Consider the following 27093-nt stretch of genomic DNA (forward strand, 5'->3'; position numbering starts at 1 on the left):
GTTAAGCTCCATGTGCTGACATAGCATAACCCCCAGTTTGGACCCACTCTATGAGGCATCAACTCCGCCGAGCTCCAGGACATCTGTTGTTCCCCCTCACGGTTTATAACTGATTTGCCTTGAAAGCGCCAGAGCTGGTCTCACTATGGTGTCGGAGGATGATGGCATTAGCCCTCGCAAAAGGAGGAAAATCACCTCTCCAAAAGCAGCCCCTTATGTGCTCCGGTCCCTGTTAGACCAGGTGCCCTTGTCCGCCGAAGATCCCACGCCTGACGATGTCTACATCACCTGTGTTGAGTACTGGAGTAGGCTCTGAACTCCCTGCTCTGTACTTCCGGAAGAGAAAGTCAACTGACAATTTTTGCTCCTCAGATGATAATCTGTACATCGGTACTTCCTCTGCTGAGATCCTTCATTTCGTCTGCCTTCCACCGGACCCATCTGACAGGTCGAACGAACCGTCCTTCATCCTGGCCTCAAGACTACCCATTCCATTCTCGCAAAATGCCTCGTTGGCAACGAAACACCCTGGGATTCAGCAAATTGTTCTGCTTCCAACAGTGAACAAAGCATGCGTGCTCTGCAACGGGACGGTTACGTTCTATCTGCTACCTGAGCTCAGCCCGGCATTCAATAATACAAAAGTCAACAACTGTCGCTGGATCGGCGGTCTTGACCTGAATGCAGATACAAGCTGTACTGAACCGCCCGTTGTTCTGATCGGAGCGCAAAGTAGAATGATGCTGGTTAGGATTGGGGACGATGCTCGACGCATCAGAAACATTGAGTTTCCCGGCTGTCTCATGGCATTGCGAAGAGGAACAATTGCCTGTGCTGCTGACTCGCATGCCTACTCATTGCTTGATGTGGAGCATCAGCAAAAGATACCTCTATTTCCTATATCCTCGTCTAACGAAGCGTTCGAATCGGGCCATGTGGAGGATATGCCCTCAGCCCCGTCTCCAACACCTCAAGGAAGCCGCACTCATGCCAGAAGCTCTAGCTCGAATACACTTGTTGGTATGCTTCAACCGAATCCGCCGTACCTTCAGCACGATCGGTCGCGCTCTGCGACGCCTGAACTCTCTCCCGGTTCCGGGACGCCGAGACGATCAATTTCGCAAGACCGAAGCCGCAGTGCATCGCCGCGAACATCTGTCGAAAATCGAGCAGGCGAGCCACAGCCTGGCTCCGTTAGTGACGCAAAACCGCTTCCTCCCTTGCCGAAGCAGCTAAAACCTCACATTGTGTCTCCGACACCATCGGAATTTCTGTTAGTTACCGGAACAGAAGAAAAAGAACCTGGAGTTGGCATGTTTGTCAATCTAGATGGAGACGTCGTACCGCGTGGCACGCTCAATTTCCACCGTTACCCTGAGTACATTGTAATCGATAGCGGCGAAGAAAACAACCTTGTCCAGTCGATTGAGAATACGCACGATCAATACGTCCTTGCGGTCATAGAGACAGATCGAGATGGGAGACGCTGCAAGTGGTTGGAAGTTCAACCGTGGGATGTTGATCCGAGGGAAGAGGAGAATCCTAAGAGCTGGGTAGAGATACCTTCGGCCGAGGACATGCCTTCGTGTCCTGTGGGAATCTGTCATACAATGAGCTCCAGTCGACTCGAATTCGGTGAACTGGGGCGCCTGTTACAGATGGTCCGACTGAAGACGCCCTCCTTGTCTCCTCACCTACCGGTGACAGATCCGAGGACCCAGGCATCCATTGAGCAGCTTCAGAAGGAAAAGGAATTGTTCGAGTCCCAAGAATTGACTGATTCCGAAGGATTAAGGAAGGGCGATGGGCCATCGGAGCGGGGGTGGGAAGCAGAACGCAATAACGAAGAAGCCAAATTCGCCCGGACTCTGGGTCAGGCTCAAAGCAGCTTAATGATGTGGTCTGGGCGTCGGATCTGGCGAGTGATTCGAAATCCATTGACAACACAGCTTGATGGTGCTTTACAAAATGCCCAGGGTTCAAAGGAGCTCATGTACGGAGATTTGAAAAGGGATCCCATTCTGGATGTTTTTGAACAAGTTCAGGTTGCCGAGCCGCGCTCTGAAGCCGAGTTCTTAGGACTCAACTTCCTGAAACAAAAGTCAAGCCTCCTTCTCTTTGCTGACCTGATCTTCATGAATGCAGCTGCTCGAAAGGAGGCGGCCGTCCAGGTAACGGAAAGGGTGCTGATCGCTGGAGGGTTGGATCCGCGGATTGTTCTCTTGTTGATCCCACAGCTGCGTCAAGAGGTCTTGCAGGGCCCGCAAGGTATCTGGGTCCATGGAGGGCTAGCGCAGATCGCAGAGGTTTATCTACAGCGCCTGGAAAAGGCAGACGAACAATACAAAGATCTCAATGCTCTCGATGATGAAGTCGTGAACATGATCAAGCGCTTTCTCCTTTCATGGCAGCAGAAGAGGGGATATGGTAGCATCGCTGATGAAACCTACGTCTTTGACAGCGTCGATGCAGCTCTCTTGCATTTGCTCCTGGAACAGGATTCTCAATTGGCAAAGAAGCAACCTTCGGGCTCTCCAATCCGCGCGGAGCTGAATAAGCTTGTTGATACCTGGAAAGGCAGCTTCGACAGGGCTGTGATACTGTTAGAGAGTTATCGCAGACTATACGTTCTCAGCCGGCTGTACCAGAGCCAGAAAATGTCCAGAAATGTTCTCAAGACATGGCGAAGAATCATCGAAGGAGAAGAAGATGTGGGTGGGGAGGTGACTCGACCGGGTGTGGAAGCGCAGATGCGCAAATACCTGGTCAAGATCAAAGACGCACAACTTGTCGAGGAGTACGGTTCATGGCTTGCTGGGCGTAACCCTCAACTTGGAATCCAGGTCTTCGCAGACAAAACAAGTAGGGTTAAGCTCGAGCCGGTTGATGTCGTGAAAGTGTTGAAAGAGCGCGCACCCAACGCAGTCCAGGTGTATTTGGAGCATCTCGTTTTTACCAAAAATGTAAGTTCTAACATGCTTTCTTCCTGGTACACGTTTTTTCGAACGCCTAACACATGTAGTACACGCAATATGCGGACGACCTTCTCTCTTACTACCTGGATACTGTCCTATCAGTCCTCGAGTCCTCTTCCGCCGCTCGGGAGTCTCTTGCCGAATCCTACTCGACCTACCGCGCCCTGCGGCCCCCTAAACCGACGTACATGAACTTCATAATGGAAAACACTCCCTCCGAACCTTGGTGGCAGTCACGACTTCGGCTGCTGCAGTTGCTCGGCGGAGGGAGCAGTAGCCAATTCTCTTCGATGCCATCACCCTCCAATCTCACATATTCCATTCCTGCGGTCCTCGCCCGGATCGAACCCTTTCAGAATGAACTCGTTTCCGAGTCGGTGATCTTGGATGGATTGCAGGGCCGCCACCGGGAGGCCCTCCGCCTTCTCACTCACGGGCTGGGCGACTATGACTCTGCCGTACGGTACTGCCTCTTTGGCGGACCTCGCAGCACCAGCTCAGCAGGGACGGTCCAACTCGTCGACAAGTCACATCAGTCCGAGCTCTTTAGGTATCTTCTCGACGAATTCCTTCAGATCCAGGACGTGTCCGAACGTATCGAGCGGACCAGTGATCTCCTGGCACGGTTCGCCGCTTGGTTCGACATCAAGGACGTCCTGCAGCTGATCCCCGATGATTGGAGCGTGGATATCCTCAGCGGATTTCTGGCGCATGTCTTCCGGGTCCTCGTTTCGCAGACGCGAGAAGCGCGGATCGAGCGGGCTCTCAGCGCGAGTTTAAACTTGCGCGTTGGCGCGGAGTATATTGAAGGAATGGAGAAAGTTGGTGGGTGGGTGGAGGATGATTCGGGGGTGAGAAGGTTGAAGGATGCAGCAGCTGGTGATGCAAACAGAAATCCGGCACTGGTGCAAGTGGCCGACGACGGAGGTGAATTCGGGGATCTGGTGGAGGCTGGACAACCAGGGCCCTGATATGTGTGTACTGACCTCATTGTATATACCATCCCTACGACGACTCTTGTAATGAACAATGCGTGTTATACTCATGATCACATCTCGCAAGACAGTCAATATGTACAGGTAGAAAATGTGCAAAGAGACGAATCTCAAAATGACTGCTTTTCAATCCAGGTCCGGCACCGGTAACCCATTGACGATGCGAACCTTCCGGCCCAATTTATCCAGCGCCTCCTTGGAGTTCTTTGCGCGCAGATCAGCGGTTTCGTGATCGGTGACAAGAACAAAATCGTAGGTGAGCAGGGCGTGGTCTTCGGGCACGTTATACTTCTTTGCGTATTCGGGGCCCGCCTTGCCGATATCCACGACGAGGGAGTCCTTGACGCCGAAGACAGCGTCGGAGGTCTCGTAGGGGTCGTTTCGGAGGTAAAGAGCCCTACCCCGTTCATTAGCTCCCGTTTCACTTTGTTGGATAGGTAGAGAAGAAGAAAGAAGAACATACGTGATCAAATGATCATAGCCGTCCTTCTCGAACATGAAATGCATATGCGAGGGGCGATACGGATGCCGGTGCAGCTTCTTCAACAGCTTACCCACCGGCCCATCGTGCGGAATCGGATACGGCACGGGCGTGATAGCATTGAACCAGAACACGCCGTCCTTGTCGCTGCGCATGATGCAGCGCCCGTCTGGCCCCTCGCGGCCGGGATACTGCACGTCGTAGTGGCCCGTTGAGTCGGTCTCCCAGATATCGATCTTGACGCCCTCGAGCGGGTGGCCGTTTGTGTCTTTGATGGTGCAGACGACGAGGAGCGGCTCGCCTTTGGGATCGTGGGACATCAGGCCGCCCTGGGTGATCTCTTCGGCTTCGTGGGTGTGGAAGGGGCCGAGGACGGTGCCTTCGGTTGAGCCGGGGGGTTTGGGGTGGTCGATTGAGTCGACGAGGATGGAGAGGCCGAGGACGTCGGAGAGGAGGATGAATTCCTTTTCCCTTGCATTAGTTTCTCTGTGTGTGTACTATCATGTTATGAAATGCTAGAGTAGATACGTACCTGTCGTACATCAGAGGAGATCTGGCCCACCTCCTTCAAGAAGTTGAGTCCGGTCATCCATTCCTGGGAGCTGAGTCGGGTCTCCCGGGCAAAGTCATGGAGATGCGTAACCAGACGCTCGAGGACGTATTTCATGCGCTCATCTTCGCAGAGGGAATTGATCCGGATGACGTTCTCGGTGATGTTGTCGACCGTGAGGTCTTTCATAGGGGGGATCTTGACTTGTGAGGGGTCCATAATGGAGTTTTGGAAAAAAAAAAGACGGAACGATCGAATGGGTATATGAGGGTATGAGCAATTAACAAGAGTCTAAAGACGAGGCGAATGCTCAATCTCATAAACAACGGGGACCACCTGGTTTAATAGACCAGACCCATCAGCCCATCGTCTAAGAGGCAAGGAGGAAACACCACCCCGCAATGACCACCGGTTTGTGAGGGGAGCTGAGGAGCCGATGGACGGATGGGTAATAATTGTATAAGCAAGGGCTTGATTGACCTGGTCCATCATTGGTCTGGTCAAAGAATCGGAGCTACTGGTTTCCGGCAATACCCCACAAAGACTATTACTTCCGAGATGTTGGGTAACCTGCTTCTTGAGATAATTGCACGGTTGCACCTATGACAAGATCATCATTAACATCATACTCTGAGTGTGATCCTCCGGTCGGAATTCCCCCGGGTGTGGTTCCCCTTTTGGGCGTTCTGCCGACTTTTGCTCGAAGCGGTCAGCATGCGACGACCAATCAGTGCCTCAGGCATGCAACCGCCTGCCTCAGGCGGTCAGGCCTCACTCGTTTTCATGCCGATCGGAAGCAAGCTTCTCCACTGCGCCCCGAGTCAGACTAAATCCAGATTGCTTGCGGGGTGTCCCACTTCGTATTAGATGAGATGATCGTTGATTGTGATCCTGAGTAAGTAATTGGAAAGTCTACCTATATTCAATAGTCCTTGTCATCCTGTGTTGCCCTTATGAATCCCTCATCGAGATACAGCTGCGTCAATGCCTATCTCCCATTCATGGCACCAGCTGTGCTTCACTCCATCAGTCCCACAACAGATTCCTCAGCGGGTAATGTCTTTTCCTGCCGGTTAAGTCCCAGCCGACATAGCTCTCTACACGGACCGTTAACTTGGGGTCAAAAGGTGCCAGACTGCCAATTTATAAAGAATATAGTTGAAATACAAACACCGAGGGATATCCGCTGAAGTCGCTCAAACAGTACAGACTCAATAGATAAGTACAGAAATCGTTCCCCTAATCAAACATGGATCTCGATGCCCGCTCAGATCCCCAAAAGTTATGAAGAAACGACACCAAGTCGCAAGGACAAGAAGAGAAATGAGCTTAAGCTCTCACTAGCTTGCGTTCTCGTTCTCGATCACCGTTCATCTGCTCATGGCCATTTTCCTTGACCGCAGCGGCCACTCGCGCATGATGGTCCACGGTGTCCATGATCGCTTGCATAAGCCGGGAGTTGGCGTCTGGATCGTCATCGTCCGGCACTGGATCGTTGTTGCGATTGATGCTGACGCGTCGGTCATGATTACCCATCGCGCTACCGTGGATCTCACTCATTGCACGTCGTGGAGTGGTGTCCTTGAACGATGGGGTCCCCGGCGCGGCTCCCCCTGTGGGCGCGGAGTCTCTTCTACCGTTGTAGCCCACACCGCGCTCCTCTCGTGACCGGTCGTGCTCTGGAGCGTGAGCCACAGACGCCGGGGTCGGTGCAGCAGACGTGGTGTTCATCGACATCGACACGACACCAGGGGTTGGAGCCGAGGCGAGAGTGGGGGCAGCCGGAGAGTCTTTCGACTGAGCGCTGTCTCCGAGTTCACGAGGAGTGCCATCCTGCCGCGCCTCGCGCAGTTCCTCCTCCTTGACATCCTTCCAGGAACACTTGGCATGCTTTTTCGTGCAGCCCATGCACGCTGTCAAATTCTTCAAACAATCCATGTGGAGCCGACGGCACCGATCGCAGGGTGGGAGAATACGCTCTCCCCGTTGCAACTCCTCCATGCGGGCAACCATTTCCATCTTGAAGGGACCGCCATCATCCTTCTCCATATGGTTGGACTTGGGCGGAGGCAATAACGATGACGGCGTACTGGGAATCGCGACGGTAGTAGGGGTAGGGTTGAACATATTGTAGTCCCCAGCGTCCGACGCTCTCGGTCGCGGCCGTGACGACTGTCGGTTAACTGATCCAGTTGACTCTTCGTAGCTGCGCGCCTGCCGATCTTGCGTAGTGAAAAACTTCTTCATCAACTCGGCACGTGTCGTAGGAGATGCGCCTTTGATGGATGTTCCATTGATGATGGTAACATTGTCTGTGTTTGAGTGGGAGAACATAAACTGCGACGACAGCGCGTTTTCCTCCACAGGGGGTTCTCCGGGATTTGGACGGGCGGTATTCACTGCGACAAATCCGGTGGGAGGGGAGTGAGCGTTGGACGGAGGATTGCCATTCAGCGGGGTTGGTACAGCGCCGGTGGCCTCGCGCCAAATCGGGCTGAGCGAACGAGGCTGCTGTGGTTGTGGTAGTTGATGGGGTTGGGGCGGGTGATGGGCCTTGAGAGAGATGTCATTTTCCCGGCGCGTGACAATAGCCGTTCTGCGATTTTTCAGACGATGGTTGAGCTGTCTGGTTCGAGCCGATACTGCAGTAAGAACACTAGTAAGCTTCCGGCGCCGTAGAAGTGAGACCACATGGGCGCATTTGAAGGGAGTCATGAACCAACCTTGATCGGCAACCTGAATAATCTGCTGCAAATTCTTCTCCAAGATCTCCAGCGCACCCAATTCTTTCTCCTCGTCCTCGATGATCGGCTGCGGCGGGATCATCTTCTGTGGCATCCCGGATGCAATGAGCACATAATCTTCCTCGCTGATCTCAACTCGGCACTGCTTGGTATAGAACTGGCAGACGCGCACTCCATTGCGCGACTTCTCCAGGTTGAACTGTTCCGGTTTGCTCTTCGCGAATTCAACGACATCCAACCAGGTGATATTGGGTGCTTCTTTACCGTGCGTCTTGAGTACCCGTGGAGGCCCGTCAAAGAGGCGCTCGAAACGCTTGATCAGGATGGGTCCCAGAGGACATGCGCCGAGATTACCCGCAATACTCTCGTGGCGATGAAGCACGCCATCATATTCGCCGACTAGGTGTAAAATAGCTGGCATAGTATCATCGAGAGAGACTAGAGGCAGATTGTCCGGGTACTGACGAGCGAGGTAGTTGATCTGGAGATGGTTCGAATGGTTCTTAGGCACTTTGGATGCAATCGGATGGTAGTCGCCGGACGGGGATCTGGGCCGTTTGTTCGACGGCTCTGCCGCCGCTGGGGGTCTGGGCTCCATGAAGATGTGCAGCGTGGGATTCAATGAATCAGCCAGGGGAGGAGGATAGGTGAAATGACCAGAAAGATGGTAAAAGGGATCTGTATCAGGAGTTGATGCCGGCTCGCGAAGATCGAAACCAGAAAATCAAGCGTTTGCGGGGATCGAGAGAATTAGGCAATGAGGGAAAAAAAAGTTCAAATAATGGCGATCGAGGGACCAGACGGAAGTTGGTGGGCGATGGCGGAGCATACGGCGCCAGCTGCGGATTCCAAAGTAGCCACTGGGCAGCGAGGAAATGGTTCGAGTTAGGTAATAAGGAACCCCCAACAAACAATTAATGGAGTAAGGGTGGGTGACCAAGAAGGCGGAGAGTATGCAGGACGCAGAAAGCGGCAGAGCAGATTCGACAGGAGAAATAGAACCAGAAAATGACAGCAGCTAAGGTGAGTGCTGAAGAAAAAAATGTTAGGACATGAAAAGGGGGGCAGAGAGAGAAAGAGAGAGAGAGAGGAGAGGACAACAGGAGGAAGAGGAAGAGGAGGTGGAGAGGCGGACGGGATGGCTTAGAGACACAGTGACAGGCCAATTAGTCGTTGTTGGGTATCTAAGCTGACAGGTAGATAGTAGGTAGATAGGTAGGTACGGAGTACGGCCGGGAGTACTGTCGTCTGTAGATGGACAGATAGGAGGGCGTCGGGTCGGGAATACCTATTCCTAACGAGCACGGGTTGGACAAAGAAGAGTGGATGGGATGGACGGCCAGGGAGAGGGAAGTTGGGAACAAGGATGGAAGGGCGCTATTATTGGACCATCTGAATGGCCACAAATACCTGATGACGATGGGAAACGAAGATGGGATTGGTGCTGGCGCGGATGGCGGAACTGGAACCTCCTCGGAGTCCTTCTACTAGGTACTATCCAGGACTCTAGATAATTATTGCCTTAGGCCATAGATCGCTGAAGCAGACATGGGTGCGATCGGAACCGTAGGCAGACTTATAGAGCAGGGATGATGATCATCAAGGGATAAATAAAAGTACTGGTGAGAATGCGATGAGAAAACAAGACTGACAAGACTCTTAGAGTTGCTTGCGTTGTCCAGTTGTCCAGTCTCCCATTTCGATGCTTTCCATTCGACTCATAATGGGAAATTGGATTCTTGCAAACGTCAGGGAGCGGAGTCCCGCCGGCCTATTCCGCTGGCCATTCGGTGTAGCTCGGGAGATCGGAAAAGACGGGTAATTACCGTACAGCCCAGCACTAGGTTCCTGTAAGGTACGGAGTACTTGGTATCAACATTTCCTCCGCATTCCAGAGGATCATGGATTATTTGTATGAAATAGATGACGGGACAATTCCATTTGAAGGGGTAACGATGAAAATCCATACAGATGATCAAAAGTCGTCATGGCAGTGACTAGACAGCACTCCGTAATCGTTCTTGAAGCCGATGGGGGACTCAGTTGGCCAGAACCCCTTGCGGACGGCCTGGGTCAACGGACCTGGCAGTTCCAGACACGTTGTCGGGATGACGCGACAAGAGCGATTTATCGCTATCACGTCCATTCAAACTTGTAGAGTCAGCCTTGATGATCCTTGGCAAATCGGGATCAAATAGTTTGTATGCCATCTGAGACCACAAAGTACAAAGTATATTGATCATATCTTTAAAGTCTCATCATTCAAAAGCAGGAGATTCTGACAGAAAACAAGGGGATGAAGTTGCGCTCCGCCCCTCTCGTTGGTGTAACATTACTCCGTACATTCAGGGTAATACACATTCTGCCTAAAAAATTGTTGCCTAAGGTTGACAATTTGGCCCAACCAAAAGTCGGACATTTGCCTGCTTCTCCACTGTGTTGCAGCGGAACAAGCAGCGAAAGCGGCATAGCACAGATTACACCGGGAGTATTGACGCGGTATGGGCTTGTATGACACAGGACATCAAGGTAAGATTACCAGCTGCTGAGTTCCATTGAGGGAAAAAAGGCCCAGTACATACCGCCAGAATGCAAAAATGTCAAGTGACTCGGCCAAATTTTCTTGCTTCCACCAGTGATTCAGTTCTGTTCTCCATATGTGGGCAACACAATCTGGACACGACCTTAGGTAGACCTATTATTACCGCCCATTCTGTTTACCCCTCGTCCCCTCTTCGAAAATCCCTCATACTCATACCTACCTACCTTACCCATACTCAACTGAACATCCGCCTATCACGGTTATCTCCTTGTAAGTTGCAGGTGACTCCCCTCACTGGTACTAAGGTACTCTCCCCCTCGGATCATCCTCCTCCCACACCCTGCCTGCACTTTTGAGAGCTCAGGGCAGAAAGCTAAGGTCGGGTTACGCCCCTCTTTCTGATCTTGCCAGCACATCCCGTCCAATTCAATCCATCAATTCAGATCCCCCCTCGTTCTTGTTCTTCCGCGCGCGTCCCACCTCCTTGCCCCCCTCTTCTCTTCTTATCTTTTAACATTTTTATTATTAAGCCAGATCAAACCAATTTCAAACCATTAGAAAACACCGCCAATTAAATAAACAAATTCTTTAGATCAGATCACCAGGCAAGCCAGGCTAGCCAAGCCATGTCCGAACGAGGCTCTTTCCGAGGTGGTCGTAGCCGCGGCGGAGGTCACGACAGGTCTGGCGGCCGTGGCGGTGCTCACTCCTCCCAGCACAGGGGTGGCGGTGCAGGTGGCGGTGCACAACAGCAGCAGCAGGAGAAGCCCAAGAAGGAGAATATTCTTGATTTGTCCAAGTATATGGACAAGGAGGTGAAGGTGAAGTTTAATGGAGGACGAGAGGGTGAGTTTGTCATCAACTGATTGTGCTTCTTGCCTACTGAAATCGATTCTAGTCAGCGGTATGCTCAAGGGTTATGATCAGCTCATGAACCTGGTGTTGGATGATGTCAAAGAAAGCATGCGTGGTAAGTGACTGAACAGCATCTCAAGGCTGGATGGAGTGTCTAACATCCTCTATCTAGATGACGAGGGAAATGAAACTACCCGCTCCCTTGGTCTCATCGTCGCCCGTGGCACTCTGATTGTGTTGATTTCTCCGGCCGACGGCAGCGAGGAGATCGCCAATCCTTTCGTCCAGCAGGAAGAGTAGAATAGCCGAACGTATCGATTTCTGCAAGAAAGTGAAAGATCCTTCTCATCTTGTCGTCTCGTCAAACTCTTCGTGAAGAAAGTGCGGACCTCTTGTGATACACAACGCCCGCGCTATCGGCTTCGATCCTGCTTTCCTTTGTGTGTCGTCCTCCAGAGCTCGTCCTGGAAGGTCATTTGTCTTCGACAACGCAGTGAAAGAAATCGTAGGGCCAATCCTTCACCCTTTCGCATATACATCGAAGGCTTTTGCAGCATGAAGATGTGCCTGTGTCAGGAGAATGGGATTCCCAAATCATGCAAATATGGGATTCATGGATGACTGCATCTTGTGCGTCTGCCTTTGATCCAGCATACAATGTCATGTACTAGATATACAATACTTTGAACTCATGAATCAACGCATCAACATATCTCACTCATGCGTGGCAGAGACATGTCCGACTGAATGCCTCAGGCATCTATTAGTATACTAGGCCCGTCAGGAAGCAAGAGTATCCACTTAGGATCGTACAGACTGATCAACCATAAGTCTACAACACTGCAACAACTTAACAAGACTGCATTGATCAGCTAATAATAACAATTCATCTGAAGCGATCTTATTTTTATGCAACAAGCCCAGATCCTACTGGCACAGAGAATCTGACCCTGACCTTACATCACCCCTATGTGCCCTACAGCTGTTGCTGTCGTCATGGAATCCCCACAGCCCAAAGCTAATCTAATTATCTACTCGTCGTCTCAGACTCAAGTACGAATACGAGTTGCACTGGGCTAGAAGTGATTGGGTAAGACTGTCAGTGACATGGGATTCATGGAATCATCCTTGTTCGATGAAGGTCTGGCTGATCCTTTCGATCGCCCATTGATTGATTATTGGGTTGAACTATGCAGTGGACTGTAAGCGCTTCCGAAGATTCCACCTTCGGCTTCGTCATCATACTATCTGATATGGTGTGATTGAGCCCATTTAAATATGGTCTGTGGCCCTGGTAAGTTCAGCTCCGTGTTTATATCATATTTTATCTTCTTGTGTATATGTTTGTGTGAAAGAAAAGTTAGCGACTGACGATATGAAGCTCTACCATCTCTTGCCAGTACTCTCGCTCTGTGCCGCCATCGTCATCCCGGATGAGCAGGTCCTAAGTGACATTGTTAAGATTGATACGAACAAAAACGATGTGAACAAGGACTCGACATTCCTCTCCTCCATCGAATCCTCCATCCAGGACGCCGCAACCGATTTCAGAAATGCCCTAGACGAGGCCCTTGAGCTCGCCTCCGATGCGTTTAACACTCAGCGGCTGCAGTCCAGCGCCTCCGAGGCCGCAGATTGGGTCACAAATTTCTTCGATCATCCCATCGACGCGGAGAATCTTCCCAAAGATCTCAAGCAATTGCCGCAGGACTTGCATCCACGTCGACCTTTCCCCCCTCACCATCCCTCCTTCAACAAGACCATCTACGAACTGATCAAATCCAGCAAGTATACCACCATCCTCGCCAAGTTCGTCGACGAGGATGACGAGCTGGTCCAGTTCTTGAACAGCACTGAGGCAAATCACACCTTCTTTGCTCCGACTGACGAGGCATTCTCAAAGATCCCGCATCACCATCATGGCCGTGATCACGACCACGACCACGACCATGAGCACCCCAAGATCCCCAAGGAGGTTATCCGGACCATATTCCACTACCACGTCGCACCAGGCCTCTACTCGGCCGCAGATATCTTCCACAGCCACACCGTGCCAACCACCCTGAACGAGTCCACTCTCGGCCATGATCTGCCCCAGCGCCTGGCCGTCCGTGTAGGGTGGAAGGGCCTGACGCTGAACTTCTACAGCCGCATCGTAGCCGCGGACATTGTAAGCTCCCCGATCCACAAGTGACAACTCACTTCCCAGAGATACCTAACGGAGACGCAACTGACCCACATACACAGGGCGCCTCAAACGGCATCATTCACGGCATCAACGCCATCCTCATCCCACCCCCTGAAACCCTCATGCTTCTGACCATCGTCCCCTCCGAATTCAGCACCTTCACCCTAGCCCTCTACAAGACCGGCCTGGCAACCGCCCTCAACGAATCCAGCACGCCCCACCACCACGGCGGCACCGTCTTCGCCCCCTCCAACTCGGCCTTCAAACGCCTCGGCTTGAAGATCAATGCATTCCTGTTCTCACCCCCCGGCGAGAAGTATCTGCGCGCCCTGCTGCAGTACCACATAGTCCAGAACAGGACTCTATATTCAGACGTCTTCTACACGGCCGAGGGGGAGATCAAGCCGTTTGGTGTAAAGGGCTTCACACATCTTGATCTACCGACTCTCCTGCGCGGACAGAAGCTGGCGGTCGATGTCGCCCGGTTTGGACCGTATGCATCGCTGAAGATCAATGGCTTCCAGCGGGTGGCTTTTGCGGATGCGTTGGCCAAGGACGGCACTGTGCATGTTGTCGACCATGTTTTGATCCCGCCTCGGAAAGTCGATGATTTCGCGCCTGATTGGACTGGCAATGATGATGAGTTGACTGTTGAGGATCTTAAAAGCCGTCTCAGAGACTGGTTGGATGAAGACGAGGTCGAGGTCGAAGATGACATGTCGGCTCATGGTACTGAACTGTAAATCAAACTTATTCCTTTAGCGCTATCAGGCTGCAGTTCCCTCTCGCTCCTTTACTATTTTATCAAAAGCCAGTCTGCTATTCAGAGGCACAGCTAGGTGGATAGTCAGTAACTTCAAATATATTTCTAAACTGTTTCGCTTGGATTCTCGTTCGTATATCAATCACACCAATAGCTTCCAAGTACATCATGGTCAACTGTTGCCAATATGCTGCGGGACAGTTCCTCAGCGAATTCCTGTTGCGCAGCGAGCGACGGTTGTAAATCCGAAACCGTCGCATCCTGCCAGTACGTATTGGCTGAGAGTAAGTCTCAGAATGGCAAGGTGGGATCACGCCTCCTCTCCAATCACTCATACAGACAGCCGCATTCTGATGCGAACTGATGGTTGGAAGAGACAAATTCCTCCGGCGCCATGCAGAGGACGAAGATCTACCGCCTGAAAAGAGAACATATTCATGGACGTCAAACACAAAAATGAACGGTCTCCCGCAAGGCAGCTCATGGTAAAGCAGCGTTGCTCAATGCATTCTTCTTGCGGGCTTCATCAAAGCCTGGAAGGAAGATTCAAGTGCCTTTTTCAGCTCCTTATAGCTGACAATGAAGCAGCTCTGCTCGTCCCGGCTGACCAGCGTAATCTTTTCGTCTGTTCCCGCATCCAACTTGTTCAAACATGAGATCACGTGGCCCAGGTCGACGACGGGGTCGCCCTGGGCATCCACCTGATGAAAGACATAATCACGGAAAATCTTCAAGAAATAACGTTCTCCGTTCTCGGACCATTGCCTGTCATGCTCATATTCCGGCCGTTCGTTCACCAAGTTCAGCTTCGTCATGAGCCGCACAAGACGGCCATTTTCCAGTTCTCGGCTCAGGTCCGATGTAAGTTGATCATCCAAGTGAAGTGCCGAGTCAAAAGTCGACATAAGCTGCGAAGATATACCAGTGATGAAAATGTCGATATTTCGATCCTGGTCTTTCTGCATGCCGTTCAGCAACCAAAACACTGAGTTCTTCAACTGCGGACTGTAAGCACGTGTAAAGTGCTCCATAGCTTTCGTAGGGTTGTGCATGACTGTCGGCGAGTTGGCGCCCAGCGTGACAATGAGTTGCCCGAAATTGACCAGATCCTGACGCTGGAGATCGGTAACTGTACGCTGGCTGTCGTACTGGACCACATCCATAATTGCACAGGCGTTAAGTCGAATACGATTCTTGCCGGTTAGTAGGATCTTGCTTGCGTCAATGACTCTCGCTGCAAGTCCATTGCTATGGATGGCCTTCAATGCGTTGGCAATCTGGGTCATATAGCCCCAGAGAATCTGCTCAGGAATGTGCACATTGTGACGGCCTTGAAACCTTTGTTGGCCGGCGCCAAGGTGCTGCTCAGCGAGCGTCTTTGAAAGAGGATGGTAGTCGGTAACGAAGATCAGCGAGCTGTCTTGAAAGCTTCTACTGGTGAACGCATCGTGGACCGTCACCACACTGCCGTTGCACACCCGCTTCCAAGCCTGGACGGATCGAATCGCTTTCTCGTTCGTCAACCGAAATCCTGCGAAGACGCTTAGCCTTGACTTTCCAGAAGAGAAATGAGGGATGATGCGGAATACATACCTTCTAGTCTCCGAAGAGCGTAAAAATTTCCATCTTTGCTGGATTGCGCTTTATACACCCAACTTGGAAAGCCAAAAATGGTTGCATTCTTCTGGTGGTTCAGGTCCAGAGGGACAAGAGAGTGAAAGTAGTCGATTTGAGCTGGTAACTGAGTGTCTGCTCTCGCTTAGCGTCAATTGAATTACTTGAGGACTCGAGCCAACATACTAGGTAGTGTTTGCAGCGTGGCTGCCGCTTTCTTCTGCAGCTCCTCGCGGAAGTCATTAGGGAGGAACAAATCGTGGACATTGCGCTGATACCCCAGAGTGTTCTGGCTATGAGGGCCGATAGGAGCGTACAGATGGTATTGGACCTGTCGTCAAGACATTAGAGGGATAGAAGCCACCGTTTGATACGGCAGAGGAACTCACAGGTTGTTGAAAGCCGGACGCGCCAGGGAAGAAAGCAGCACCACCGAGTGCCGCTGCAGTGTCATGAGAATATGGATTTGGCTGAACTGGGCCAACAGCTCCACCTGCGGATAGCGGAGTCGAAGCCGTTACGAAAGGATCAAACGCGCTCGTAGATGTAATGGGGCCGTTGCCATTTCCTTGAAGAGAAGCCTGGAACGGGCGATTAGTGATTGGAAAACGTACACCAGATCGGCGCTTTCGCCTTCTAGAACCAGGCCAAGAGGATTCCACAGATGGTATAGGTCTGCCTTCGGTGGGAGTGTAATGTCCAGCGCGATGTCTATAGGGTGAGGGGGAAGCAGGAGGAATATGTAGGGGATTAGGGTCAAAATCATCAGCAAGAGCATTCAAGCTGACGCCAGCGGACGGATGTCCCATCCTGAGAAAACTGTGGTAATCCTTGTGTCGATTTTCTCAATGCGCAATGAATGAGGATTATTGATAAAGGCTTTGCTCTTTCAATTTGACCCTATGTGAGAGAAATTGAGGGGGAAGGGAGCTGGACAAGCGAGGCAAAGAGAGATGTGTGGGCGGGCAGACAAGCAGTGAATATGACTCTGCTCCGGCGACATAACCAAGGAAGGCACGACTTACCAGGTGCGAATTGTCAAAACCCTGGGGAACAAACTCTTGTACTTCGGCTACAGTCCAGTCAGGAGTTACTGTCTCTTGCCGCAAGCTAGGAGTACTGGCATTGGATCCTTGTCCCATTAGCAGAACACCCAGAGACTAGAAGACTGATTGAGCCTTACGCGAAACGACACTTCTAGGTTGAAAAGGAGCTGCATTTGCAGCTTTTGGAGATATTGTAGTTATTTTCTTTGCTGTGACTGGCGTGCTCGTCGGAGATGACCCATTCGACGACAAGAGGGAGGGTGTGAAGCTGGGGGAGTCGACGTTGAAGCGCTTTTTACTGCTGTTACCAACATTTTCATGTAAGCTATCGCTCAGTCTACAAATGTCGATTTGATCCTCTTATCAAAAGAGAAGGGGCCAGCGAGGGTTCGATGTAAGGGATCCCAACCTGTCCGACTGATATGCCGAATTGACTTTATGCGGGTCATGGTTGAAAGCGCAACCTTCACGAAGATATGCCCAGGTTAGATGAAGCTCGTGGTTTCTATGAACGCGCAAATGGACGAGGGGCAAGCGCAGCACCTTTATCTTCATACCGACAGCGACCGTATATGGTGATATTGCGACAAAGAGTGTCTTTTGCATTTTCTAGAAGGAGAGGAGACATGATGTCAGCAATTTGGCGTCGCATAACACCTGGCCATTGTCACTTCCAAGAGGCTTCCAATGTACAAGGCTTTCTGTTCGAAGGACCTTCTTGAACCAAACTGACCTCTCGCCTTTATCTTAGGCGATCCCGACCCGCGTCGGGAATCGTCCAAAGCAGGCTTTCCTGCAGAAGCCATGGTATGTCTTTATCCAATTTGGCGGGGATCAGCGCAAAGGGATCTCCATTGAATCAAAACATGAGAAAATTGGACGATAGAATATATCGAGAGGAGACCACATTCCTCTATGCCAAGAAAGAAATATTTCGATCGCGATAAATCTCCTTGTGAACCTCGAGGGAGATTACACCACTAGGGCAGATTCGTGGGAAGCAGTGGCAGGGCAGGCTATCGGTGCGGAATTCTCCACCTCAACAGATTGAATACTATACAACCAAGCAATACCAGGCAATGGCCCACTATGCAAAGACGAGAGGCATCGAGATAATGTCGCACCCTGGATGGCCGGGGGAAAGGCAGAGACCGTAAGGTAACTCTGAGGGAGAAAGCGCCCGCGGGGAGAGGGGAAACTCGATTGGTACTCGACAAGTCGACCTCTCCGTAATGGCGGTGCACGGGCCAACAAACGCATGAAGCGCGCGTCTCCGGCGCCAAGTTCCTGGACCCGGCGATGACGGAGCTTCCAAGAGGACAGCTAGCCACCACTTGAAGTAAAAGAGTTTCCTTTCAACTGTGCTGTTCTTAGCTACCGATATCGACTCTTGGTCTTGGATCTCTTCAAGTTAAGTTCATATCGATTGCTCGAAAACTTGGGGATTTTACGCAACATAGCCGTCGCCCACCATTTGAAGCACCGTGATAGCATACGGCTGCCACTACTTCCCCGGATAGCATTCATATTACTTTGTCATTGTATGGATCACGACTCTCATTGACTATGTCCTCTTCAGGGCTGGATATCTCGCAGCTATCTGACAGCGAAAAGTCTGCTCTCGAGACCTATATCGCCGTGACAAGCCAAGAACCATCTGAAGCTATTCCTCTGTTACGCCGATCCCAATGGAACGTCCAGGTACGTCCTAAGCGTTGATGTATCGGAAAATAAACCACCATGTGCTGATTAATCGCTGCAAAGATTGCAATCTCCAAGTTCTTCGATGGGGAAGGACCTGACCCCGTTGAGGAAGCTCGCGCTGCTTTGAACAATCCGCCGCCTCCCCGGCCTGCCCGTCAAACCCAAAATCTCATGAGCGATGACCTGAATGCGCGATTCTCCCCAGCCACTCGAGCTTCGGAACCTGCTCCTCGGGTCGTCACTCAATCCGAAGACCAATCTGTTTACCGACCCCCTTTCTTACTGGCGCTATTGTTCACTCCGTTCAACATTATATATCGATTACTTTGCAGCTCATTCCGCCTCTTCAGTAGCTTATTTCCGTTCCTGCCTCGCTTACTCAACACCACCGCCAACCCAGCTCTGCAGGGTGCACGACGCAATACCAATGGACGCCGGCCTCTAGGACCTCAGGACACCGCCGCCAGGTTCATCCGGGAGTTTGAGGAGGAATACGGGTCTAATGCTGTCGGATTTCTGGAAAATGGCTACAATATGGCGCTGGAAAAAGCCCACCGGGACTCAAAATTTCTCCTAGTGATTCTCCTTTCTTCCGAGCATGATGATACAAACGCGTGGGTCCGAGACACACTACTCTCGCGGGAAGTCATTGAGTTCATCAAAGATCCTCAGAATGAAGTGATTGTTTGGGGAGGCAATGTCCAAGACTCTGAGGCATATCAAGTCTCGAACTCCCTCCGGTGCACAAAGTTCCCTTTCGCGGCTGCTATTGTTCATACTCCCAGTGTGTCATCAACTGCCATGTCCGTCGTGTGTAGGATCTCAGGAACGACATCGCCATCAGAGTTTGTGGAGAAGCTCCGAGCAGCAATTTCACAGAATAAAGAAGCTCTTGAGCGAATCCGGGCCTCGCGAGCCGAGCAACAGGCTTCGCGCACACTTCGAGAGCAGCAGGATTCGGCCTACGAGCGATCACTGGCTATCGACCGCGAGCGCGCCAGACAGAGGCGGGAAGCTGAAGCAGCTCGGCAGCGGGCGGAGCAAGAGGCGGCCGAGCGGCAAGCGGCTGAGGAGAAACGTCTCCATGACATTGCGCAATGGAAGAGATGGCGCGCGCAGTCTATTCAGGACGAGCCTGGGCCTGAGGTCAAGGACGCCATCCGCATCAGTATCCGACTACCTTCAGGCGAGCGTGTCATTCGCAAATTCGCTCCTGAGGCCGACATTGAAGAGCTCTACGCTTTTGTTGAGTGCTACGAAGCTCTGCAGGATGCACAGGGAAAGCCTTCTGGGGTGGAAAAGCCCGCTGGGTTCGAACATCATTACGGATTCCGACTTGTCTCGCCTATGCCGCGGACGGTGTATGAAGTCGAAGCTGGCGGATCGATTCGAGACAAGATCGGTCGCGGTGGGAATCTCCTTGTGGAGCCAATCGAGGACAGCGACGAGGAAGACCAGGAGGTATCCTAGGCACGTTGGAGATCCACTGTATTTTTGAAGTACATGGCATTAATAATGGCATAATGTTTGACCGGCGCACTGCCCTAGCGAGTGCCGTGATGGTTGTATAATGACGAAGACGATATTCATACCCATGCTTGACATGACTTTTGATATCTTAAGCCTTGCGTCAAACATATGTATCGAGTGCCATAGTCAAACTCTATCATGCGAGGGACACCACGTGCTAAGATCGGGAATGTTGACCTTGAGCAAAAGCCGAATAGACACCATACAGACATAAACTGAGTAAGCCATAGCCGTCATAGCTGCACAGAAACTATGCTCATTGCTCCTCCGCTTAGTTGCATCTCGTATCCAAAGTGCACGGAACCCTGCACGCACGAACGCCATCCCGAGCGCCAACGGGATATCAGATCGACGTGGGTGTCATAGATACTAGATCATATCTAGATCATCTGTCTCAACTGCATTGAAGTAAGCCTGTCAGGTGCTACTGCTACCTGCACACTTCGAGATCTTAACGATGGTCATCTCAGAATATCGACGATCTGGGCGGGATCAATTTAAGTTTATGATCCATCCTTTGTTTATGTAGACTGTACAGACTACGGTTGTCGTCAGGAGAAGATCAACACGTAAGCCTGAGGTATTGTGCTGTATGCTTAGATCTATCAACCTTGGGTATGCAGACATGGCAGGGTCATCCATTGCCGATGATCACAGACACGTCACGGAGCAGTGAGTTCTCCGGGTGACTTCTGCATGAGGATCCGACTAATGATCAATCATACCATACCCACCCGATCAGAACTCAAGCCTCGAGATGATGTTATCCATGATTTCAGGAGATATCTAGATTATCTCCGGAGATAAGAGCATCTTTATCCCTACATAGCTGACTCAATTGAGGTTATGCAATAATGCAGCATCATCGGAGGTGACCGGATCCGAAACGGTATTCTCGTAATGGGCGAGTCCGGGCTTCGGATCACCAGGATCCCGCCCCACCTGCGTCCTGCGATGCCCCTTTTTAGACACTGATTCTTGATCCAGCACTTGATAGCGGAGTTTTGCCACGTTTTTTCCATGTCACTTGTCATATTCGAGTTGTTGTCATCTTGTGTAACCGTCCTACAGGGCCACTTCTCTTCCATGGTCTGTTTAGTGTACACTAAGATATATTCAATCTGGAGATATCATTCTTAGTTGATGTAATAATGTTGCCTGCGCCTCTCTGCAAGAAATTGTTGCTTCCTAGTCCTGTCTTGGCGTTTATGAGTATCATTTCACTCATCATGAATCATCCCGTAGGAAACCATGTACATGCCGGCCGATCATATGGACTCATAGAGATGACGACCACCTAGAAGAACAAACCGGAAAGGCTGCCACGTATAGAGTAGAGAGTAGAGACATCAAAAAGTAGTAGTAGTACTAGTAGTATCTACAGTACTCCATAGCTCAAGGATCTTGTTTGAGGGTCCTCCACGGCGGCTCCGAAGTTAGCCCTAGTACTCCGTACAACTGGTCTCAGCTCTCGACTCAGCCCCAGTTTGATTGATAAAAACAATAGATAGACATCGAGTCAGATATTCAGGAACAAATTACGAATAGTACTCTACCTAGGGTCAATTAGGCTACCGTTCGCTTATTCCAAGATCCGTGGTCCGGCCGCAGTGCCGTTTGGATAAGTTTCAAAATTGACGGAAACAATCGTTCATTTGTTCCCGTCCTTCTTCTCTGGGCCCGGAGTCATTCTGTGTACGCGACCCGATTCGTCGACTCTAAGGAAAGAAAAAAAGCCCTACGCTCCTCATTGGTTGATTTGTTAGTCGAGAAATCGGGGCAAAATTAGCTGAGGTACCTTGAGCCTGCTGAGGTGGTACTAGTCATGATTCTGGAAGCCCAGACTCTTACTGCATCAAGAAAATGGGGGGGAAAAAGCGTATTAAAATACGATTCAATGGTGACGGCGTCGCTTTCAGATCTTAGGCGTACTCCGTACTTAGGTACGGGGTCCATCTTATTTTAGTTTATTTATCTCTGTCTCCATCTCGTCCCCCTCATCCATCTTTCTGTCAATCTCTCCATCTAATCCATTCCTATATATCACTCACTCTATTATTTATCATCTCCTAATATCTTGTTCCCGTCTGCGGTGGTGTGTTCGAATTTTTATGCGTGTACCCATTGTGACGCAATCCCGCCCGAATCGAGACTGAGTGTCTCACCCAATCAGCCATCATGTCTCTTTTAGGGACGATAAATCCTAATATCAACCCAGAGCGTACAGTGGGAGGTCGAGGAGCTCAGGAGGAGGAAGGAGAAATTGCCAGGGTCGAATCCAATCGCCACAACAACGCCAGTAGTGTCAGCACCGATGAGACCATCCTGGAACGGTCAAAGGAGATCGGCGATGAGGATGTTGCAGCGGAAGAAGTCACCCGTCTGGCACGCCAATTGACCCGTCAATCGACCAGATTTTCAACCAGTGGCAATGTCGAGAATCCTTTTCTCGAAACCAAAGAGGATTCGACGCTGAATCCTCACAGCCCCAATTTCAAAGCCAAGAACTGGATGAAGAATCTGCTCGCCCTTTCATCCCGGGATCCTGAAAGATATCCCAAGCGTGTGGCGGGTGTTTCTTTCAAGAATCTCAGTGTCCATGGTTATGGTAGCCCGACCGATTACCAGAAGGATGTGTTCAACTCGGTCTTGCAAATCGGCACCCTTTTCCGCAACCTCATGGGTACCGGCAAGCAGAAGATCCAAATCCTGCGTGATTTTGATGGTCTCGTTAAGAGTGGGGAAATGCTGGTCGTTCTGGGCCGTCCTGGAAGTGGATGCTCGACCTTTCTCAAGACCATCTCCGGCGAGATGAACGGTATCTACATGGATGAGAAGTCGCAATTGAACTATCAGGGTATCTCGTCCAAGCAGATGCGCAAGCAGTTCCGCGGTGAGGCTATCTACACTGCCGAAACTGATGTGCATTTCCCGCAACTTTCCGTGGGTGACACTTTGAAATTCGCTGCGCTTGCTCGTGCTCCTCGGAATCGTCTTCCGGGTGTCTCCAGAGAACAATATGCCGTGCACATGCGCGATGTCGTGATGGCCATGCTTGGCCTCACACACACTATTAACACAAAAGTCGGCAACGATTTCGTTCGCGGTGTCAGTGGTGGTGAGCGTAAGCGTGTCAGTATCGCTGAGGCAACACTTAGTGGAAGCCCTCTGCAGTGCTGGGATAACAGTACCCGTGGTCTGGACAGTGCGAATGCGCTCGAATTCTGCAAGACTTTGAACCTGATGACCAAGTATGCCGGCGCTACCGTTGCTGTGGCTATTTACCAAGCCTCCCAGAGTGCTTACGATGTAAGTGGCATATCTCTACCCATGTCCGCTGCTCAAGCGCTAATTTGATTTCTAGGTATTCGACAAAGTGACTGTTCTGTACGAAGGGAGACAGATCTACTTTGGACGCACCGATGAAGCCAAGGAATTCTTCACCAATATGGGATTCGACTGTCCGGAACGTCAGACAACCGCTGATTTCTTGACTTCTCTCACCAGTCCTGCCGAGCGTCTGGTGAAGCCCGGGTTTGAGGGCAGAGTCCCACAGACCCCTGACGAATTCGCAAGAGCCTGGAAGAACAGTGAAGCTTACGCCAAGTTGATGAGGGAAATCGAAGAGTACGATCGGGAGTTCCCGATTGGTGGTGAGTCGCTCGAAAAGTTCATCGAGTCTCGCAGAGCAATGCAGGCGAAAAACCAGTAAGTCAACAGCGAGTTCAACTCAGGTATTATGTGCTAAACTCTCCGCAGACGAGTCCAATCCCCCTACACCATTTCTGTGTGGCAGCAGATCCAGCTGTGCATGATCCGTGGTTTCCAACGTCTTAAGGGCGATTCCAGTTTGACCATGTCCCAGTTGATTGGCAATTTCATTATGGCCTTGGTTATTGGAAGTGTTTTCTACAACCTGCCGGACGACACAAGCAGTTTCTACGCTCGTGGTGCTTTGCTCTTCTTTGCCGTGCTGCTTAACGCCTTCTCCAGCGCCCTTGAGGTGAGTCAAGTTTGCTAATGTGGTGCTACCACAACAAGCTGATTGTCTCCAGATTTTGACACTATATGCCCAACGTCCCATTGTTGAGAAACAATCTCGCTACGCAATGTATCACCCCTTCGCTGAGGCTATAGCCTCGATGCTATGTGATATGCCTTATAAGATCACCAACGCCATCATCTTCAACCTTACACTCTACTTCATGACAAATCTTCGCCGCGAACCGGGCGCGTTTTTTGTCTTCTTGCTCTTCTCTTTCGTCACCACGTTGACCATGTCCATGCTTTTCCGTACGATAGCTGCTTCGTCCCGGACCCTGTCCCAGGCTCTGGTGCCCGCCGCTATCCTCATTTTGGGTCTTGTCATCTATACCGGCTTCACGATTCCGACACGGAATATGCTTGGCTGGTCGCGGTGGATGAACTATATCGATCCCATCGCATACGGATTTGAGAGTTTGATGGTCAACGAATTCCACAAGCGGCGGTTCTATTGTCCAGACTCTGGCTTCGTCCCGTCAGGTGGCGCATACAACAGCGAGCCCTTGGCGAATCGGGTCTGCTCGACAGTCGGTTCAGTTGCCGGCTCTCACTACGTCGAAGGCGACGACTACCTCCACCAGAGCTTCCAGTACTATAAGAGCCACGAGTGGAGGAATCTGGGTATCATGTTTGGTTTCATGTTTTTCTTCATGTTCACTTACTTGACTGCGACCGAGTACATCTCGGAGTCGAAGTCGAAGGGTGAAGTGCTACTTTTCCGGCGAGGCCACGCACATCCCACAGGTTCCCAGGACGTTGAGAAGAGCCCTGAGGTGTCTTCCGCTGCGAAGACGGACGAGTCCGGTGGCAAAGAGGCTACCGCGGCGATTCAGAGACAGGAGTCAATCTTTCATTGGAAGGATGTGTGCTACGATATCAAGATCAAGGGCGAACCACGGCGTATTCTTGATCATGTCGACGGTTGGGTCAAGCCTGGTACTTGCACTGCTCTCATGGTATGTAGCTGAATGCGACTACAAGCGCGGCCCACAAAGTGCTGTCGGCTAATCTCGTCAACAGGGTGTCTCCGGTGCTGGTAAGACGACACTTCTGGATGTGCTCGCGACCCGTGTGACCATGGGTGTCGTAACTGGTGAGATGTTGGTTGATGGTCGCCCACGCGATCAGTCTTTCCAGCGTAAGACGGGATATGTGCAGCAACAGGATCTTCATCTTCATACCACGACTGTCAGAGAAGCGCTACGCTTCAGTGCTTTGCTTCGGCAGCCCGCTCATGTTTCCCGCCAGGAGAAACTTGACTATGTTGAAGAGGTCATCAAGCTGCTTGGCATGGAATCCTACGCGGATGCAGTCGTCGGCGTCCCTGGAGAAGGTATGTCTCCTGACTACTGTTTTTGTAATCCCTCTGACACGAACCAGGTCTCAATGTTGAACAACGGAAACGTCTTACGATTGGAGTCGAACTCGCAGCGAAGCCGCAACTACTCCTCTTCCTTGATGAACCTACCTCTGGTCTCGACAGTCAAACTTCCTGGTCCATTCTCGATCTGATCGACACTCTTACCAAACACGGTCAAGCTATCCTGTGTACTATCCACCAGCCATCGGCAATGCTGTTCCAACGATTCGACCGTCTGCTGTTTCTTGCCAAAGGAGGTAAGACCGTCTACTTTGGTGAAATCGGGGAGAAGTCGTCTACTCTTGCCAGCTACTTTGAGAAAAATGGCGCTCCTAAGCTTCCTGCCGATGCAAATCCCGCCGAATGGATGCTTGAGGTGATTGGTGCCGCTCCCGGTTCGCATAGTGACATTGACTGGCCTGCTGTCTGGCGTGACAGCCCCGAGCGCCAAGCAGTGCATGAGCACCTTGCCGAATTGAAAACGACCCTCTCGCAGAAGCCCATTGACGCGTCGCAGGCCGATCCTGGCAGTTACAATGAGTTCGCTGCCCCCTTCAGCGTTCAGTTGTGGGAATGTCTGCTTCGTGTATTCTCGCAATACTGGCGGACGCCTGTATACATCTACTCCAAGGCCGCCCTCTCCATCCTCACCGCTCTCTACATTGGTTTCTCCTTCTTCAACGCAAAGAACAGTGCCCAGGGTCTTCAGAACCAGATGTTCAGTATTTTCATGCTGATGACTATCTTCGGTAACCTGGTCCAACAGATCATGCCCAACTTCTGCACCCAACGGTCCTTGTATGAAGTCCGTGAAAGACCTTCAAAGACCTACTCCTGGAAGGCATTCATGGCGGCCAACATCATCGTTGAGCTTCCATGGAATACACTCATGGCCGTGCTAATCTTCGTCTGCTGGTACTACCCGATTGGGCTCTACCGGAACGCCGAGCCGACCAACTCCGTCCACGAACGCGGAGCACTCATGTTCCTCCTTATCTTGTCCTTCCTTCTCTTCACCTCCACCTTCGCGCACATGGTCATCGCCGGTATCGAGCTCGCCGAGACCGGGGGTAACATTGCCAACCTGCTTTTCTCCCTCTGCCTGATCTTCTGCGGTGTCCTCGCCACCCCTCAAGCACTCCCCGGCTTCTGGATCTTCATGTACCGCGTCTCGCCGTTCACATACCTGGTATCAGGCATGCTGTCAACCGGCGTGTCAGGCACAAATGCCGTCTGCGAGGAGGTCGAGCTCCTGCACTTCGACCCACCAAGCAACATGACCTGCAAGGATTACATGGCCGACTACATCTCCACCAAGGGCGGCTACCTGAACAACCCATCCGCAACCAGCAACTGCGCCTTCTGCAGCATCTCCAGCACAGATACCTTCCTCGCCGCCGTCAACAGCCACTACAAGGACGCCTGGCGCAACTTCGGCATCATGTGGGCCTACATCATCTTTAACATCTTCGCTGCCGTCTTCATTTACTGGCTTGCTCGCGTGCCCAAGGGCAAGAGAACCAAGAGCTCGACGTGAAAAGCCTGACCTCCTTCCCTTCTAGCTTCTTCTTGGATCACAATTTGGCTCTGTTCCCCTTTTTGCATATATATATGGCATATGCCTGCTTACTTCTCCTAATTCTCACACAACCTTTGTACTCTAGGCCCCATCTAGACTTCAGACTCTAGACTTTAGACTCCG

General features: G+C 51.3%; 8 protein-coding genes across 8 annotated transcripts; 5 read left to right on the forward strand and 3 right to left on the reverse strand.

Annotated features, from left to right (window-relative positions):
- Positions 1–145: 145 nt before the first annotated feature.
- CDV56_107054 (putative TGF beta receptor associated protein 1) lies at positions 146–3946 on the forward strand (the record flags this gene model as incomplete). The annotated part of the gene is made up of 3 exons (XM_026760673.1): positions 146–305; positions 373–2963; positions 3023–3946. The coding sequence occupies 3 exons, from the start codon at positions 146–148 to the stop codon at positions 3944–3946; spliced, it is 3675 nt and encodes a 1224-aa protein (XP_026616711.1).
- A 150-nt stretch (positions 3947–4096) lies between these two features.
- Positions 4097–5220, reverse strand: CDV56_107245 (intradiol ring-cleavage dioxygenase; the record flags this gene model as incomplete). The annotated part of the gene is made up of 3 exons (XM_026760864.1): positions 4097–4367; positions 4434–4915; positions 4984–5220. The coding sequence occupies 3 exons, from the start codon at positions 5218–5220 to the stop codon at positions 4097–4099; spliced, it is 990 nt and encodes a 329-aa protein (XP_026616712.1).
- A 1110-nt stretch (positions 5221–6330) lies between these two features.
- Positions 6331–8343, reverse strand: CDV56_107355 (Zn(II)2Cys6 transcription factor domain-containing protein; the record flags this gene model as incomplete). Its single annotated transcript, XM_026760974.1, has 1 exon — positions 6331–8343. The coding sequence occupies one exon, from the start codon at positions 8341–8343 to the stop codon at positions 6331–6333; it is 2013 nt and encodes a 670-aa protein (XP_026616713.1).
- Positions 8344–10913: 2570 nt separating this feature from the next.
- On the forward strand, positions 10914–11442 carry LSM7 (putative small nuclear ribonucleoprotein (LSM7); the record flags this gene model as incomplete). Its single annotated transcript, XM_026761174.1, has 3 exons — positions 10914–11133; positions 11186–11257; positions 11315–11442. 3 exons carry the CDS (start codon positions 10914–10916, stop codon positions 11440–11442), a joined length of 420 nt encoding a protein of 139 aa, XP_026616714.1.
- A 978-nt stretch (positions 11443–12420) lies between these two features.
- Positions 12421–14073, forward strand: CDV56_107609 (fasciclin domain-containing protein; the record flags this gene model as incomplete). Its single annotated transcript, XM_026761228.1, has 3 exons — positions 12421–12436; positions 12543–13312; positions 13390–14073. 3 exons carry the CDS (start codon positions 12421–12423, stop codon positions 14071–14073), a joined length of 1470 nt encoding a protein of 489 aa, XP_026616715.1.
- A 520-nt stretch (positions 14074–14593) lies between these two features.
- On the reverse strand, positions 14594–17559 carry PAN3 (PAN-complex poly(A)-binding subunit PAN3; the record flags this gene model as incomplete). The annotated part of the gene is made up of 9 exons (XM_026761324.1): positions 14594–15624; positions 15687–15842; positions 15894–16038; positions 16097–16288; positions 16733–16839; positions 16891–17051; positions 17163–17217; positions 17297–17362; positions 17487–17559. The coding sequence occupies 9 exons, from the start codon at positions 17557–17559 to the stop codon at positions 14594–14596; spliced, it is 1986 nt and encodes a 661-aa protein (XP_026616716.1).
- A 760-nt stretch (positions 17560–18319) lies between these two features.
- CDV56_107846 (clathrin-mediated endocytosis regulator UBX3) lies at positions 18320–19927 on the forward strand (the record flags this gene model as incomplete). The annotated part of the gene is made up of 2 exons (XM_026761465.1): positions 18320–18454; positions 18518–19927. The coding sequence occupies 2 exons, from the start codon at positions 18320–18322 to the stop codon at positions 19925–19927; spliced, it is 1545 nt and encodes a 514-aa protein (XP_026616717.1).
- A 2238-nt stretch (positions 19928–22165) lies between these two features.
- On the forward strand, positions 22166–26928 carry CDV56_107965 (pleiotropic drug resistance family ABC transporter; the record flags this gene model as incomplete). Its single annotated transcript, XM_026761584.1, has 6 exons — positions 22166–23296; positions 23352–23695; positions 23747–23990; positions 24043–24987; positions 25052–25364; positions 25412–26928. 6 exons carry the CDS (start codon positions 22166–22168, stop codon positions 26926–26928), a joined length of 4494 nt encoding a protein of 1497 aa, XP_026616718.1.
- Positions 26929–27093: the final 165 nt, after the last annotated feature.

The sequence above is a fragment of the Aspergillus thermomutatus genome (genome assembly GCF_002237265.1).
Source record: "Aspergillus thermomutatus strain HMR AF 39 chromosome Unknown NODE_36, whole genome shotgun sequence".
Classification (NCBI taxonomy): Eukaryota; Fungi; Ascomycota; class Eurotiomycetes; order Eurotiales; family Aspergillaceae; genus Aspergillus; species Aspergillus thermomutatus.